The 18,090-nt window shown below is 40.1% G+C and overlaps 1 protein-coding gene across 2 annotated transcripts in view; it reads left to right on the plus strand.

Moving 5' to 3' along the window:
- wapl (cohesin release factor wings apart-like) overlaps nucleotides 1-15,761 on the plus strand; it is a 148,025-nt gene extending 132,264 nt beyond the window's left edge. For both annotated transcript variants that reach the window (XM_080279861.1, XM_080279860.1), the window contains 4 exons: nucleotides 3,322-3,498; nucleotides 6,633-6,721; nucleotides 10,369-10,470; nucleotides 12,919-15,761. In XM_080279861.1, the coding sequence (XP_080135987.1) occupies nucleotides 3,322-3,498; nucleotides 6,633-6,721; nucleotides 10,369-10,470; nucleotides 12,919-13,062 (512 nt within the window). In that variant the 3' untranslated portion in view covers nucleotides 13,063-15,761. The remainder of the gene's footprint in view (nucleotides 1-3,321; nucleotides 3,499-6,632; nucleotides 6,722-10,368; nucleotides 10,471-12,918) is intronic.
- Nucleotides 15,762-18,090: the final 2,329 nt, after the last annotated feature.

An 18,090-nucleotide genomic window follows, 5' to 3' on the forward strand; every position in this document is an offset into this window, starting at 1 on the left:
CTCGCTGTACATTCACTGACTTCACCTCTCTCAAAGACCATCACTTTACTCTTCCCCACATTCACCTTTAGATTCCGTTTCTTACACACTCTCCCAAACTCATCCACCAAGCCTTGCAGCTCCCCTTCGTCTTCACACAACAACACAGTATCATCTGCAAACAACAGTACAGGGAGTTTCCAAACACTGTCCTCTCTCACCAGGGCCACTCCAACATCCACTACCCTACCTTGTACCTCTTTTATTACCCCATCCACGTACAGATTGAACAACCATGGAGACATGACACATCCCTGTTTCAACCCAAGCATAGAGCTAAAAGAGAGGTATGCAGGGCGAAGTCTGAGTCTCAGAGACTTTTACTTGATAACCTAAATTGTGTGGAAAGGAAAAATATGATATTTAAGGTAAAAATCATTTGAAGAGGGATAATCGGGATATTATCGGTGAGCAGTGTGAAGAAAGATGAAGGAAGGATAGTGGTGAACAGCTGGGATATTAAAGATGCGTGGAGAGAGCATTATATCCGGATGTTGAATGAGGAGTTTGACTGGGATAGGGAAGGTTTGGAGCCAGGAGATCCAGTGTTTGGCCCTTGGCCTTTGATTGATGCTGCTACTGTGAGTGAGGCAATAGGCAGGATGCAGGTGGGGAAGGCAGCAGATGTGTCTGAGTTGACTGCTGAAATGTTGAAGTCCTCAGGAGATAAGAGAGCCAGGTTAGTCACTGACCTGACAGATATGATTATATATGAGTGTGTTGTCCCAGAGGATTGGCAGAAACATGTAATTGTATATGTGTACAAGGGGAAGGGTGATGCCTTGGAAAGATAAAATTATCGAGGTATAAAACTTTAAGATCAGATAATGAAGGTAATGGAGAGAGTTCTAGAAGGTATGATCAGAGTGAATATTGATGAGATGCAGTTTGGGTTTATGCCAGGCAAGGGGGCCTCTGATGCCATTGTCAATGTTTGTAAGCTTCAGGAAAAATATATAGGAAAGAAAAGGGACCTGTACTTTGTTTTTGTTGATTCGGAGAAGGCCTTTGACAAAGTCCCTAAATAGGTGGTGAAGTGGGCAATGAGAAAGCTTGGGATGGAGGAGAGACTGGTTAGGGTGGTTATGGCTATGTATGTGGGTGCTCACACCCAGGTGAGGGTGAATGGAGATTTGAGTGATGAGTTTCCCGTGAATGTTGGTGTGCATTGGGGGTCAGTGGAAGGGAGGTGGAGGAAAGATTTAGGAAGTGGAGAGATGGTATGGGGCACAAGGGCTTAAGAGTAAATACAGATAAAATTAAAGTGATGATATCTAGGATTGGTGGCGGTACTGTCAAAGAAGAGGGAGAGTGGCCTTGTGCAATTTGCCACAAGGTCATGGGAAGTAATTCCATCTTGTGCAGTGTTTGTGATAAGATGGTGCATAAGAGATGTAGTGTTATTAGAGGTAGCTTTTGAGATAATGTTTATTTTATGTGTGCGGTGTGTCAGGGAGAGCAGGTGGAGATTGTCAGGTGTGAAAGGATTGAACTTGCTGGTGAGTCTCTTGAGTGTGTGGAAGAGTTTTGTTATTTGGGAGACTTGTTATGTGCAGGATGTCTGGCTGGAGCTATCTCTGTGGCTAGGGTGAGAGGTGGTTGGAAGAAGTTCAGGGAGCTGTTGTCTCTCCTGACATTGAGAGGGCTCTTCCTACGTGCTAAGGGGTCTTTGTGTGCAGCATGTGTTAGGAGTGTAATACTGTATGGTAGTGAGACCTGGGCAGTAAAGGAAGAGGATATTCACAGGCTCAAACATACAGAAATGACAATGATTAGGTGGATGTGCAGTGCGTCCTTGTGTTCTAGGCCTTGGGGGGGAGGGGGAACTGGGTTTACGATGGAAGAGTTGAGAGGTAGGATGGGATTGGAGTGTATTGGTGTTGTGATGAGGAGAGGTAGAATGAGGTGGTTTGGGCATGTGGAGAGGATGGGGGATGATAATTGGGTGCTGAAAGAGAGAAGCATTAATAATGGGGCTGGGGTTGTGAGGGGTAGACCAAGAAAGACATGGGATGAGGTCATTACATGAAACCTCAGGGTTAAGGGACTGAACAAGGAGGCTGCCATAGATTGAGCAGCATGGAGAACTGCCCTTAGATGACCAAGGCTGATGCATGCAAGCATGTTGGAGCTTTCAAAAATGAAAGGAATGAAACAAAACCGGCAATCCCTCATCTAGTTCAGTTTTGCCCTATCAAAAGAATAGAGGCTCAGGGATATGCTGCTCAGTCCAGGCATTAAAAGTAAGAGTGACCAATTGCTTGCTCCTCAGTGACATTGTGTTAGCAGTAAACCCTAACTACCTCTTGGAATTAGACTGTTATGGGTCCAATCCATTTGGAGCACCTTAACCTGCTAGACCAACAGGCATAAAAAACTTGTACAAGGACATTGAAGTTAATACAGTGCATCAGTACACAGCACAAATATCCACCCTTGATTTCCCTGTTTGAATCATATAACTTTCCCTTAAAGTGGAAGGCACTCAAGCTCAGTAAGGAATACTGTATTCTCTACAGTGCAAAAATATATCTGTAATGTTAATTTCTTGTAGAGTTGTCTAACCTTGATCACCTTATGCACCCCAAAGCCAAATGTATCTCAACCTACACACCCTTATCTCATAAGTTTTTTTTTTTTTTTTTTTTTTTTTTTTTTGTGGGGGGGAATCTAAACATATATTGAATTTGCTTTTATTGTAGCCTATATGTATAACCTAATAAAGTGCTTCCCCCCAGAATAAGACATGTATGTATTCAAAAGTTCGTACAAATAAAATCTCTATTTGGCCGACGTAAGTAAAACATGTGAATGAGCCTTAGCAGAAAAATAAACTTTAAATTAAACCACGCCAACTGGGCTTACTTGGTTTGAAAATGAGCATGAATACTGTAATTGTTTATTGCCCTTGATTCATAATCTGTTCCATAATTTATCGATTTGTATCTTATTAGGGTTAATAAAATGTTATTTTCCCAAGGAGTAGGCAACATTCAGTGTTTAGTAAGGTAGTGCATGCTCCTTTATAACCAGCATTGTAGAGATAAACAATGATAAAATTAGATTCAGAACTGCAGATGATCAGAAGCAAGTAAGCCTTTCTGTGCAAAGTACAAAATACTATTTCATCTTAAATATGTTTATGCTCCCCTGTTATGCTCCATGCACTCCTGTTAGACAGCCCTTTTCTAGAGAGTATTGTCTCTGTTTTTTGCTTAATGTTGTCAGTTTTGACAAAATCTTCTGTTATTAAGATCCATTTGTTCTCTTTTGTTACTATAGGAGGAATACAGAAAGGTGCCATGCAGGCACTGGTGGAGTTGTTTTATCGGAGTGAGGAGAGTGCCCGTGAACAAGAAGCCCATACCAATGAACTTATTGACCACGACTTAGCTGAACAGAACAAGCAGAAGGAAGATGAAAAGCGAGAGGATGAAATTGAAGAAACTGTGGCAAAACGTAAGTGTCATTAATTTGCAGCCTTTATTTCCATTGTGCAGCTTGTGATCATATCATCATTGTCATTGTCGTTTTTGCATTATCCCAACTTTAGTACTCATCTGAGAGATGGGATGAGGTTGGATCTAGAAACAAAGAAAAAGTCCAGTGAAATAGGCAGCTGAATCAATCACACATCATTCAGGCCTTTGAAATCTTGACATGCATAGGTAGGTTAATAGAAAGTGATGAAACGGGCATAGTTAGGGAAAATATTTAATCTGTTACTAGGTACACATCCCTTATTGAACCCTCGACCAGCCACTCACCATGTCCCTAACTGTAGACTCGCTGAGGTAAATGTACAGTATGGTTTAGTTTAAGCAACAGCAAAAGCTTCCCAGCTCACTTCTTATTCGTGAGGTTTGTTTTCCATATTTTTTTATTATTTTTATGGCACTAAATGATTGCCAGCACACTGATAGTACATGATGTTTAAATTCCCTAATGGTACCAAAGACGGATGGACAACATCGTGTGATGCGCCAAACACAGATGACTTCAATTTTAGGATGCTATTTTTGACAGGAAATTGCACTTTTCAGAACTGATTCATCCCTACCAAACCTAAATTTTCTTATCAACCCAACCTGTCATATTTCCCACCATTTAGTGTGTGTCTTTTCCCCCAAAAAAAAATTTACATTAAAAATTGCATTACAAAATGCTTGTCTAGGTTTGGGATAGACGTATGGGTTGAGGCAACTGGTGTGAAGGCTACCAACAGTCAGAAGCATGCCTTTTGATGACCTTAGTAGTTATCAAATAAAACTTAAGTAATGCAGACATAGATGAGTGTGTATTATCATAAATACATCATAAATAAACAGTAAACTATGCATATGAGTTAGATACAGTATTTACATGCATGGAGCATTGAGTGTTTGGACCATGCCAAGCACATCATTAAATTGTAAACAGAATCAGCTGATCCCCTGCTAGTGAACATAAGGTGGCGATGAAAGTTTTGTATGTTCGTGTATTTCTGCTAAGTAAATAATTTAATGCATAATTATTATTCTAACTTAACATTTTATGCATTTTCGGCGAGTATGGTTAAGTTACCGTTGGTTAGGTACGTGAGGAAGTCTTTGACTGTGAGTGGTGGGCTTAGTTGTAAACAAAGGTTGTTCAGACCATCATCAGTTGTATACTACTCCTGTGTTTTTAAAATTATTTGAGTATTTTATCTGTAATGATATTACAGTAATATGTTATCAGTTTATTAAGCACAAAAATTAGCAGCATTACATTTTTTGTAATTGAAAATATTAGCATGCATTTGACCCTGATTATTACAGTTCATGGCTTCGGAGTGTGGGCAACACTTTATAAAACACCTACCACAGCTGTGTTGGTGAGGGCCAGTGAAAAGCGAGTATTCGTGGCTAAAAGGTCCAGGCTGATGAATTGAGCTCACTCATGTGTTGTTGTGGGCTGATGCGCCAGGCCAATACGGTAAAAGCTCGATTAACCAACATCCAATGCTTCGGCATATCCTTATAACCGGAATGCAACTTCTCCTATAATTCTTGATTAGTTCTGTGCAGTACAGGATAAAGTAGTGTATGCAGCTAAGTTTTCAAAATTATTTTGGCTTCTAACACATGCTACATTTTTTTAAAAATAATTTTTGGTAATGTTTGCTGGTTTGTGTTCAGTCCTGTATAATTTCTCTAGATGTCTTTTTTGTGTATTGTAGTGTACCTGTGCTGTACCTTACCTGTACTGTATCTAATACTGAATAATGTACTTTATGAAATAAAGTAAAATCCCAAGTTTGGTCCTATTTCATTTGTTTGACCTCCCAGAAAATTCCATACCCAGAATGGAAGAATCCCCATACTTTCCGGTTAATCGAGCTTTTACCGTATTTGTGAGTCTCCGGCATGGTCCAGCTCAGGCACGTGATAATGATGTTTTTGAGCTGAAAAATGAGCTGTAATGAGCCAGACAGTAAGAGTGTGGATTTTCATCTTGCAGTGATAATGAAAACCGCTATTACCAAGTGCATCATAACTGAAGGATCACTGTATATACATAAGCACAGATTGTCAGACATCAGTCCAGTGCAGCTGAATAAAGTTAGGTACAACCCTTTGAGTCTGAGTCTCTGTGGCATTATAAATAATGTACAGGTATACTATTGTGTTGCTGGCACTTGGTAATACCCTTGTATAAATTACTGGAATGAGTTGCCTATCTATCTATTGCCAGAGACCATAATCCAGTACAGTGGCTTTTTTTTTTTTTTTTTTTTTTCCTCCAGTGGGGAGGGGCACTAACCTTCTGCCAGCCCACTTATTGATTTGTAAGGAACATATATGTGTTGGTTACAGTATATGGTTACCACCTAGTAATGTAAATGGTTTCCTGGCTAACAGGAAACCATTAGGCATGTCATACAATGTAGAGCCACGTGAAAAGAAAAGAGGAGTATTAAGTGACAGGAAAGATGGGAGAAACTGGAAGGGAGGAGGGCAGACAGAAAAAGAATGGTAAAGGTGGAGGAAGTAGTAGTTAGCACCACATCAAGTAAGAGGATGATGGTTGCCACCACCTTGAATGAAATGTGCATGCTTATAATTTTCTGTTGTTGCTGATCAACCCTAGTCTGTTTGGCTGAGTAGACCCATCAGTCACAGGCAAGCAGATGCCCATGTAGGACTGTCAAGTGCAGTGAATTGATGTTCCCTTTCGGCTGACAACACCTCGCTGTCTAGGCACGGGGAAAAATGTGGAGGTTTGGCTCCTGGATTGGTGTCAAATTTGTGTCTCTTTAAAGTTAGCTAGTGATGTATAAAACTAAAAATAATACTGTAAAGCATTGGTTACTCCAGAATTTTGTCATTTACTGACCCATGAGACATTGGTAATATGTAAGAGGAGAATATCTGGTCGGCAGAATGTGTCGGGTACAAGTAAAATTCTGAACAAGACAGGTTAGATATAGGAGGGTGATTTTGATATACTGGTATATTGTTTTAAGGAGTTTGAGTCATTATGAATACTAAGGATGTAGTGTTGTAGGTACTGTAAAAATTCTTGGGAAAATCAAATACAGTAATGTAACATAAATGACCATTGCATTGCAGTGCTTCAGAAGGCTGGACATCACATGGAGGACACCTTGATAGCTGCCTACACTGCACTCATCACTGGTTACTGTATAATGGAGGATGAGGTAAGTCTGATACTTTAGTATGAAATGCATGTGTGTGGAAAAGTGTGTGTGTGTGTGAGGTGACATCAAGATTCCAGGAGGTTGAATGGTGAGTGAATGAGAGTTCGACTTACACTGGCCAGACTTTTGTTAGTTCTACCCCTGTCAGGTTTCTTCTTACTCTCTGGACTTTGCCTTACCCCATCCTTAGGTGGGAATTCTGGATAATGATGATGATGATGTCGGTGAAGCACCTGGTGGAAGATGAGAATATCCACCATAGACTCTTTTGATGTAGTACTGCCTTCAGGGTAATATGTACTGAGCAACAAGCAGAATGGACTGGGCGTCGTTGCTGAGGACGGACGCTGCCATACTCTGAGCCTCTCACTGGTTCACACTAGGTGGGAATTCAGGAACTCGCTGGGAAATGGCGGCACTGCTCCACACTGGGCCCAATCGAACCTGCTTCCACGGCGCTCTAATCCTAAATAAAATCAAATTGTAAGAGAGAGGCGAGTGTCGGGCCGCACTTGCTAACGGCTAGAAGTGAGCAAAACACGCCCATAACAAATCACTCAGCGAAAGCACTAATGTCGCGCGCAAGGACGATCACTTTCGGTCGGGTGAATACGTGGCTGTTGACTGAGTGATACTTATGGGAATTCACTAGAATTCGCGGTTTCCCACAAAGTTCAATGTCACGAGTTTATTTAGAGAAAAAATCACGCCAACTTGTGACAGTTAGGAGAAGCACACTGAGGTGGTTTGGCCATGTGGAGAGAATGGACAGTGAGAGACAGACAAGGAGAGGGTATGTGAGTGAGGTGGAGGGGGGGAGAGGGACATGGAGGCTGAGGATGAGATGGAGGGATGGAGTGGAGAGGTATATGAGAAAAGGGGGTGTGAGCTGGGAGTGGGGCAGTGAAATGGCGGGGGACAGGGCGACACGGAGGCGAATTGTTTGTGGCCACCCCTTGCGGGATTAAAGCGTCTGGCAATAGACACACCACCAGAATCCATAATTTGGTTAAATGGCTACCACCTAGTCTAGTAAATCTAGTTCACCTAAACTCCCAAATAGCTTTAAAGCAAGGTACACTAAACCTAAAAGCAGTTTATAAGTTACCTAAACCCAAAAATAATATCTGAAAAGAAATGTGTGAAAAAATGAAGCTTAGTAAACTGTACCCAGAAATGACTGTTCACCCCAGCAATGACTAAAACACATTAATATAAGTCTAAAAACAGTTTATAAATCAACCTGAACACAAAATGTAAGTCTAAAATATCAGTATTGGTTAAAAAAGAAACCATCAGATATTCGGGGACTGGCGTTTGATAGATGGGGAAGGGTGTTAATTTTTTTTACATCGCTGTGGCGGGTTATCGTATAACAGTTGATTGTATAGCAGGGTATGCCTGTATATGCCTATATAGAAAGAGAGGATAATTTGAATCACTTTAAACAGTGAATAATCATTGCCATAAAGACTAATGGAAGAGATACTGAACTGTATTTAGACTGAAAGTAATTGCCAGTTGGATGTCTGGTGCTAGCATTCTCATAGAAATTTGTAAGTAAAATTGTAATTAATCTCATATTCGTAGTTTGTTTACTTCCAATGCCTACATTGCAAAGATGCAGCAAGATACCCTCATGATCACTCACAGACTTTGAGAGCACCTGCCTTAAGCAACATCCATTCATGATTTTACAAATTTTCCTTCCTGTCACCTTTCATTAGTGTTTTTTCCACTTAAGGTGGCTGAGTGGCAAGCAACTGTGTCCTGTAATCCAGGAAACCATTTACAGTGCTGGGTGGTAACCATATAACAAAGCATGGGGCAAAATGGTTGAAGGTGGTGGCAACCATCATCCACTCACTTGATGTAGTTACCCACTTTCTTCCTCTTTATCATTCTCTCTGTCTACTGTCTGCTCTTCCAGTTTCTCCTTTTTCTTCCAGTCACTTTTTACTGCTGTTCATTCCACATCATGTGACTCTACACTGAGCAACAAACCTCATGGTTTCCCGTAACCCAGGAAACCATTTACAATGCTGGGTGGTAACCATACACCCAAATAACGGGGTGAAGTAGAGCCTGCAGTGGTAGAGACAATTGCAGTGTCGATTCAGGAACTAAACCTCCCCCTTCATACTTTTCCCAGCAACTTGCTGTGTCAAGGCACTGTCAGCCAAAATGGAAAATGGGTTCTGTGCGTGGAACAACCATGAAGGGGTGGTTGCATGCTAGTGATTGATGAGTCTGCCCAGCCAGGCAGACTGGGATTGATCTACAACAACAACAGCAGGGTGATATGCCTGCAATGGTGCCCCTGTCAACTGGGTGGAGAGATACAAATGCGATGTCCATCCAGGAACCAAACCTCCACAATCTTCCCTGTGCCTCGCAGTGATGAGGCGCATGTGGCTGCAAGGGAACAGTGGTTTATTGCATGGGATAGCCCAGGAGAGACAATTGCTTGTTTTCGGTTGATTGGTATGTTTCACCAAACAGACTAGAGTCACTCAACAACAAACAGTACACAGAAGGGTGTACTTGTACTCTGGATGCCAACAAAATGTAAGAAATTGCTTTCCATGGTGTTACTCAGATTTCTTCCAGTTTTATAATAATTTTTCCTTTATAACCCATTTTTGGACACCCTGTGGTGTGAAAGGGAATTTAGATTTTATATTCAATTGAAATGGTTTTTGTGATTTCAGATGGTGGTAGATATGCCTTGTAATAGGTTTGTAGAAGTTCCTGCATTTCTTATGAATGAGAAATAAACTTTTTGTAGTTGAAAAATTACAGGGAGCCCATGGTTATGGGACCTACTTGGTACCATACATGGTGTATGATAGTGGAGTTACATGAAAGCGCAGAACCTACGGGATTTACCCTAATTGGTACTAGGGATCCTAAGCGCAAGCCTCAAATTTCCCATTTACAACATTTTAGACAACTAAACACACCGTACATACTGTTTTGGTAAGTATCAGAAAAACTCAAAGGCATAGATGAAAAATTACAGTGAGCCCATGGTTATCGCACTTAATTGGCACCACACACGGTGTATGATAACAGAGTTACACAAAAGCACAGACCTTACGGGATTTATCTTAATTGGTACAAGGCATCCTAAGTGCAAGCCCCAAATTTCCCATTTACAACATTTTAGACAACCAAACACATACTGTACATACTGTTTTGGTAAGTATCAGAAAAACACATATGGCATGGTTAGGTAAAGTGATGAAAAGGACATAATAAGAGGGAAACATATATTGTAGAGAGACCTGAGATGGGCTTGAGGTAAGGTGTTCTGAGGTTAAGGGGGGGAGAGTTATTGGTCTCCATCATTGGGGATTAACTCCTTGAGTAGGGTCTCATCTTTGAATCACTGAATACCATCAGAAACCACAGACACTGCACCATCATTATTGGCAAAACCATCTCAGGTGTGCAGTTTTTTTTTTTTTTTTTTTTTTTTTTTTTTTTTTACACACACACACACACACAAATCTTTAACAGCAGGAGTGTAGATTTCCATCTTGCAGTGATACAGAAACCTCGATAACCAAGTGCACAATAATCAAAGGATTTCCGTATATCCAGAATTGTACTTTGTACTTTATGTGATTGTCACTTTGTTTCAGGATTGTGAACAAGAAATCCGTGCCCTGCTACCTGATGGCAAGTTTTGCTTAATGGTGACAGTGTTAAAGAAGTTTCTTCATTTTATGGATCTGACAGCTTCAGTAAGTCTTTTGTAATTTTTTTAAAGCACTATTACATTGTTCATGGTATGCTTCAGTCTTGGTCACCTAATGCTGGCTCTTCATGCTGCTCGATCTATCCAGCCCTCCCTATTCTGTCCCTTACCCTAGACATCACATTCTATGACCTTGTCTCATGTCTTATTTGGTTTTTCTTTCGCAGCGCTACCCACGATGTTCACATGTCTCACTTTCTGCACCCAATTCTCATCTTCCATCCTCTCAACATCCCCAGACCCTCTTAATTTACCTCTCCATATCACAACACCAATACATTCCAGTCCCAGCCTTCCTCTCAACTTTTCAATCATGGTCGTACCCCCCACCCCACCCCAGGCCTTGCATTCAAGGACACATTAAATGCCCATCTAATCATTGTCATTTTTTAATGTTTCTCTCTCTCTCTCTCTCTCTCTCTCTCTCTTGTATACATGCACGCGCACACACACACACACACACACACACACACACACACACACACACACAGATAAGATTGAAAAAGTTCAAAGGGCTGCTACAAGATTGGTACCAAGCTTAAGGGATCTAAGCTACGAAGAAAGACTAGAAAAACTAAATCTGCCTACACTACAGGAGAGAAGGGAAAGAGGAGACATGATTATGCTATATAAATGCATTTCAGGGAAGGAGAATATAGACATAAATGATTACATAACCTGTGGGGATGCATCAGCAAGAGGACACTGCAAAAACTTGCATAAAAAGAGAGGCAATAAAGACGTAAGGAAATTTAGTTTCCCAAATAGGGCAATTGATCAGTGGAATGCAGTATCGAATGAAATAGTGTGTGCCAAAACAGTTCATAAATTTAAGGATATGTATGATAAAAATGGTTTAAGACACGGGACAGTACGAACTTGACTCATTCCTGTAAAGATACAACTAAGTAAGAAAACACACAAAACCCTTTGTGCATACAAATAAACAAGGCATTTATGATTATCTATCAATCCATTGCCAGATGCCTTAATCCCGTAAGGGGTGGCCACAAACAAATCGCCTCCATGTCACCCTGTTGCCCGCCATTTCACTGCCCTGCTCAGCTTACACACCCCTCTTTCATATGCCTCTCCACTCCATCCCTCCATCTCATCCTTGGCCTCCCCCTCCCTCTCCCCCCACCTCCACCTCACTCACATACACTCTCCTCATTATTCTCTCACTCTCCATCCTCTCCACATGGCCAAACCACCTAAGTGGGGGTTTCCTAATGCATCCTATCGCATCCACACCACAACGGTCCTTCACTTCCTCATTTGTCAGTCTGTCTCTGCATGTGACTCCACAGGCTCCTCTCAAATAACTCATTTCCACAGCTCTCACTCTCGACTTCTGTCCCTCCAACAAGGTCCAAGCTTCACTTCCATACATTAGAGTTGGTATCGCAATACTGTCATGTAGTAACTTTTTCACTTCCATGCTCAGTTCCCTGTTTCTTATCACTGCTTTCAAGGAACCAGCAACCTTTCTTCCTTGTTGTATCCTTTCAAGCACTTCACCCTCTACCCTTCCATCCTTACTCATCACACTACCCAGGTACGTACTTAAAATGCTCTCACATTTTCCATTTTCTACTCATTCAACCTCACTGTACGATCACTGACTTCTCCTTTCTCGAAGACCTTAACTTTACTCTTCCCAACATTTGCCTTTAGATTCCATTTCTTACATACTTGTGGATGTGTGATGCTGTATGTATGAATCTGTATGACTTCTTGGCACTCTAAGATGATGTCCATATGTGTGTGTGTATAATGATATATGCATGAATCTGTTGGACTTCTTGGGGTATAGGTTGTGTTCATTTTATGCATTTGTGATCATATATAGTATACAGAAATCTGTTCAAGTTAGGCAATAAAATTGAGTTATTATGAATTAAGCTGAGATTGTTAATTATTACAGTACCTTACGTACAGTATTGCCTCTATTGAGCTTCCACAGTACCGCCTCCTCATTACTATCATATAATTTTTATGTAATCCAAGTTATCAGATCAGGTGCTTTGTTCTGCCACAATTCAGTCCCACTTTTGTTATTGTCAGTGTTAATTGTATTATGACTCTGGTTACCACGATGACAACCCAGCACAGTAATTGTAACACCGTAATCATAAAACTTAGTAAGGCTTGGTGCTCTTACCCTCTTGCCATGTATATCACTGCATGTGGTATCCTTGTATTAAATGAATGCATTATTTAACACTCGTGCTCTGTGACTCAATCCCATCTGTTCAGAACTGTTTTGAGCTATTTGGAATAGGAGTAGAATGCTAGAGTTGCTCTGACTATTACTGGTTTAATGGTACTGTACCTGATGATACCCACAGGTTTGTATAAGCATTAGCAGGAATAGAATAATAGAGTTGTGATGACCAAGTAAACATTTATTGACAGTTATTTGTTATTGCAGACTAGCCTCCTAAGAAGCCTAAAGCCAACAGAGCGGGTTGTGGAGTATATGGAGAAGCTGGACACTACCCCAGAAGAGGAAGCTGAGATGGAAAGAAAAAAACAAGAAGCCAAAGAAATGGAATTTGATGCTTTTGGATTTTAATGTCATACAGTTCAGTAATTAGGGTGAGTAGGCAAGAGAAAACAATCAAGACACTTGTGATTTGAATTATGATTGATTGTCATATAGGCTTGGAAATTGATGGACAAATTGTAATTTACAAGTGCTGTTTGGAATGGTGTTTCTTCAGGGAATCACCTGTTAATTTATGTGGAGAGTAGTGGTTAACAGTTTAGGACCATGGGAGTACAAGGAAAAGGTGTTGCATATGTGGATGTTTTTGCATATTTTGAAGGGATGGGATTGTGTTTGCTGTAATATTTTTGTGTATATCACAAGATGTTTCTTTAGTGGGGTAGCAGAGGAAAGGATATATTCAGCATCTTGTTTTCACTTACTATGTCTTGAATTTTTTCTTGCCTCTCTCCTACCAAGTTATGAACATCTTACATTATTTATTTCTGCTCATTCTCACAGGGATATTTTTTTGTATAAATATTAATTTTTTTAACCACATAATTTTGAAATCAGTTATTTTTTTTAAGTAAAACTTCTTGTATAATTTTCAAAACAATTTGTTGTTGCACATTGTTAGATTTTAATCTTAGATTTTTTATGGCAGGAACTGCAAAGTTTTCAATCATAGTAGCATTTTTTTCCCCCCCCCCTCACCACAAGTTTGTGTATTGTTACTGAACCAACTCCTCTTGCTCCTGGGATCAGTGTCTGCAGCGCCAAGAGTACAATATGTATTTCTCCCAAGCATTGGGTGGTATTCAAAGATTGGTTGTGCAAAACAGCACAGTATCCTTTGTTTTGAATGCCACGTTACTCTTCATTGGCCGACCATTACCAAAGATAAAGGCACCCAAGACTTGGTGGCAAGCATGGTCGGATGGGGAGGAGCCAGCCTGGGAGCGGAGAAACGTGTAGCTGCTAGTGTTGTTCTAGTACGTAGCAACATAACTCTAGTGTCTTTTACATTTTTAAATGATGAACTCGTGAGTGATAGAGACTATTTTTTTGCCAAAATGGTGTGTGTGCACGTCACACGTGTGGAGGGATGTTGTGGTGGCTCTCCCTTAAAGACTAGGACACACCCAAGCAGCTGGTGGAAGTAATTGTGTCCAACCTTGACATTATTAAAACAAACCATGGCAACTACCTTTGGCTTGTTTTATGTGCTGGGAAATTTCTGCATGTTAATGGTAACTGCAGTGATGTTGAGCTCTGAGTGTGTCCTTCAGAGGTGGGCCCAAGTGAAGTTGTTTCATTTGCTTTATACAAAAATGACTCTGTACTTCTTTGCATGCACAAAAGAAAATATATTATGATGTGGGTGCTCATAAGTACAGTGGTCAGGAAAATTCTACCAGTGACCTGATTTTTTTTAGTGATGAGGAAGTTATGTTATTAAGAGGTAATATTATTTCAACTAGTGTGATAGTTGAGTATGCATGAATTTATTATCTTGGACATTTCCACAGACCACATTTACCCCCTCCCCCTCTCCCCCTATTTTTTTTTCTCTATTTGCACTTCATATGTATATTTAATGGGCTAAAATGAGCCGACCTTTCCTTTGTGTAGTAATTTCCCAGAGATCTCAGAATATAATATTTTATGTTGATTATTTACGACTTTATATATTTTATCCCTTTGGTAATATATACTGTAGAGAAAACAGAGGAATAAGCATATTGTTGAAGCAAACTAGAAGAGAAATTGCCTCAAAGGTTTTGCAGAAGTATTTATAAAACTTTATAAATTCAGTCACTAATGTATGCAGGTCTCCTCAATTTGAATACCGGTACTTTTGGCATGTAAATAAGATTTCATTGTGTATATAACAAACGCTATCTTCATAATGTTTCCATTGTAATATGTATGATGGGTGTACTTCATGAATTTCCATAAGCAGCATTTATATGATAATCCATCGTGGAATAGCAACATTAATATATTTTTTAAATTATTATTATTATTTTTTTTTTGTAAGCCTGCTAGTAAATTTAAGTTATTGCATTTTTTTAAATTTTTTTATTCTATATTTTGTCTGGTATCTGTCTTGCTGATACTTTTCTGCCACTTGGGAGTTCACCTATTGGGAGAATGTGATAGAGTAGTCCATAGAGTGTTATATCTGAACACATCTTTTATTTTCTAAACCACTTTTCTTCCTGTATTTATCTAGCCTGTGCACAGTCCAGCGTTCTTCTCATGTAGCAGTGTCACCAAATGACCTTGCAGTCAAACACTGTAAGTCTGTCTTCCTTCATTTTATTAATAATCCATACCACCTCTGTTTGTTTGTTCATCCTCAGTGTGACACTGTGCTGTATATTGTTGATTTTCTTCCTTGCCAAAATTGATATTTGCTTTTGATCATTCTGCCTATATATCGTACACCAATATGAGGCTCATATGAAACCTGTTACAGTTGCTTCAGTCACACATACATGGCTCACTTATTGTCTATGTTTCACACCTTTGTGTAATATTTAACAAAAGAACGCAGTCTCTCTGTGCCATCTTATTAGATGGCATCATCTCTGTTGTTCCAGTTTAAAACCCATATTTTCAAAAGAATGGATATGACCCATGTATTGTAGGAGGGGATGCCCACCATACTCTTACCTGATGTAATGCTGCATACAGGTGACTCTACACCGAGTGATATGCCAAATGGAACTCCCTTTAACTGGTAATTAGGGGAATTCAGTGTGCTGAATAAACCAAATGCCAGTATGTCAGATTTACACTTGTGGATACCTCAAAAAATAAAGTGTTCAGTAACCTGTAAATGATTCTTATAATCTACGAAGTATATGGTCGTGAAAACAAGCATTATTACATGTCTTGTGCTGAAGTATACAGTCACCCGTACTCTCCCATCATAGAGCTGAAGTTCCAGCAAAGCTGTTTTGGCACTGAAGTGACATGTAAGAGAATTAGAGGCTTCACCAAATCCTGTTTCAGAGGTCTGCCACCAGGTGGTCTATCGTCGCCCAGCCTCGATTAAATTTTATTATGGGGTTTTAAAGACCTTTGAAACTGCACCTAATACAAAGTTAATAATAATGTTGTCATTTATAGGAATCTTTTTTCTTGTTCAATCAATCAATAATCAATCAATTATATATATATATATATATATATGGAGCCTCTGGTACAGTGGCAAAGTATGCGTTTTCGTACACTGAAGAATGAGGGTTCGTGACCCGCCAGGGTAATAAACTTTGGGAGCGTTCTTCAGGCCACGTACTGCATTGGCAGACACAAGGGGTGCTGTGGTTGAACCAGTGTCGCATACTGTAAAGTATACTTGCACCCAGTTGGCTTGTGCGGGCCGATTACACTTGGTTCACAGACTACACACACATCCAAAGCCACTCCAACACTACAATTACACTTACAAGCACTTCTCATCCTACATACAATCTCCATCAGACAGCCTAAGCCACTTGGTAGAGATTGGTAGATATACATTGGCTGTATTGTTTCCACTTCGGTAGGGATAGGCCGGTCCTGCAGTGGATGCTCAAACGGCTGATGAGATGAGATAGATAGATACGGTATATATATATATATATACACCTGTAAAGAAAGAATAACCAGGCTTTCAGAGACTCCTAGCATGGGGACTCAAATAGTGTGTTGTCTGTTTACACATATTTGAATAAATCTTGTGCAGTTAGTAAAAGATTACCTTCAGGATTTCTGATGTGTGTGTTTTAGAACACTATCACAAACCCCAGGTGTTTTTTACTCAAAATTGGAAAATTGGAAAAAAATACTAAATACAGAGCTTTGATAAAATAAATGTAAAAGAAGGAACTTTTGGCTTTGAACTTTAAAACATTACAAAGGTTTGAAAATCACATCACTTTGCTATGAAAACTGAGTAATAAAAATAGTGACTAAAAGTAGGGAAATTTTGGCTTGTTTCACGAAAAAATCACGCACACACCAAAAATTCAGCATATGCCTTTGGAAAACCTCCCACATCCTCCCAGGTCCTTTGGGACACCACTGAAGGGGTTGCTATGCCTCTGCTAGTATGGTAGAAACCCGATGTTCACTTTGGTTTTTAGCCTTTGCACATACGAACCAAGGCCTACAGCAGAGACCCACGTTCAGACAGTGATGGTGTATCCTTCGTCTACCATAACTGGCTGCCAAATGAAGCTACTGGAGGACTGGTAACCCTGGGAGCACGGGAACCACACATAATGGCAATGATGTCATGTGGGTCGGGTGGAATTCACCACGGGTTTGTGTTCTAGGGTTAAAGAAGTAAGCTGTTCCACTGAAAATTATGTACTGTACTTAACAATTAGTTTGTGAATCAGCCATATTAATCAAAACAAAACGGCAGTGCGGTACGACACTTTAACCACAGGCGAGTGCGGGGAGGAGTTGGGTGTAGTACACGTACTAGACTGTGCAATGGAGTCAGGGAAACATTTAAAAGAATGGACCATTCCAGAATTACGGAAGTTTCTCAGAGAAAGAGGGGTACCACATTCGAGGTACAACAAGGGAAAGCTCAAATGGATGGTGAAAAAGGGCAGGTACCCGAGAGCAGTATGTCAAGCAGGGCAGCATATGGAAAGGTTCTGCCAAATCTACGGCTTCATATCTATTTTCTTTTGTGGATACTAATGAGTGACAAATATTTTAATCACCGTTATCTTGCTTCATGGATGGTTCTAGTAAAATTGCCTAGGCTTTGTCTTTGTGTTATGTTTACAGAGATGAGTAAACTGACGAAAGCTAAGTTTACAAAATGACACATACTGTATATATCATCAAAAGGCTCCCATATTGTAATTTCTTCATAGCATATCATGCCAACTGAGTAATTTTATGAGTAAAATATGTTTTGGAGTGTTTTACTTTGTGTCAGAATTAAAAAGAAATTAAGCACTGGCTACTTTTTCAATGCCTACCCTGCATCAGAGCTGGGCGATGGAAGCAAACTTAGTGGCAGATTTCTGAAACAGGAGCTGGTGAAGTGTCTAATTAGTATGCAGTGGGAACAATGTAATATCCAGCTCCTGAGACAAG

Source organism: Coenobita brevimanus, chromosome 80 (assembly GCF_032717465.1).
Source record: "Coenobita brevimanus isolate Jiangsu-jjx chromosome 80, ASM3271746v2, whole genome shotgun sequence".
In the NCBI taxonomy this organism is placed as follows: domain Eukaryota; kingdom Metazoa; phylum Arthropoda; class Malacostraca; order Decapoda; family Coenobitidae; genus Coenobita; species Coenobita brevimanus.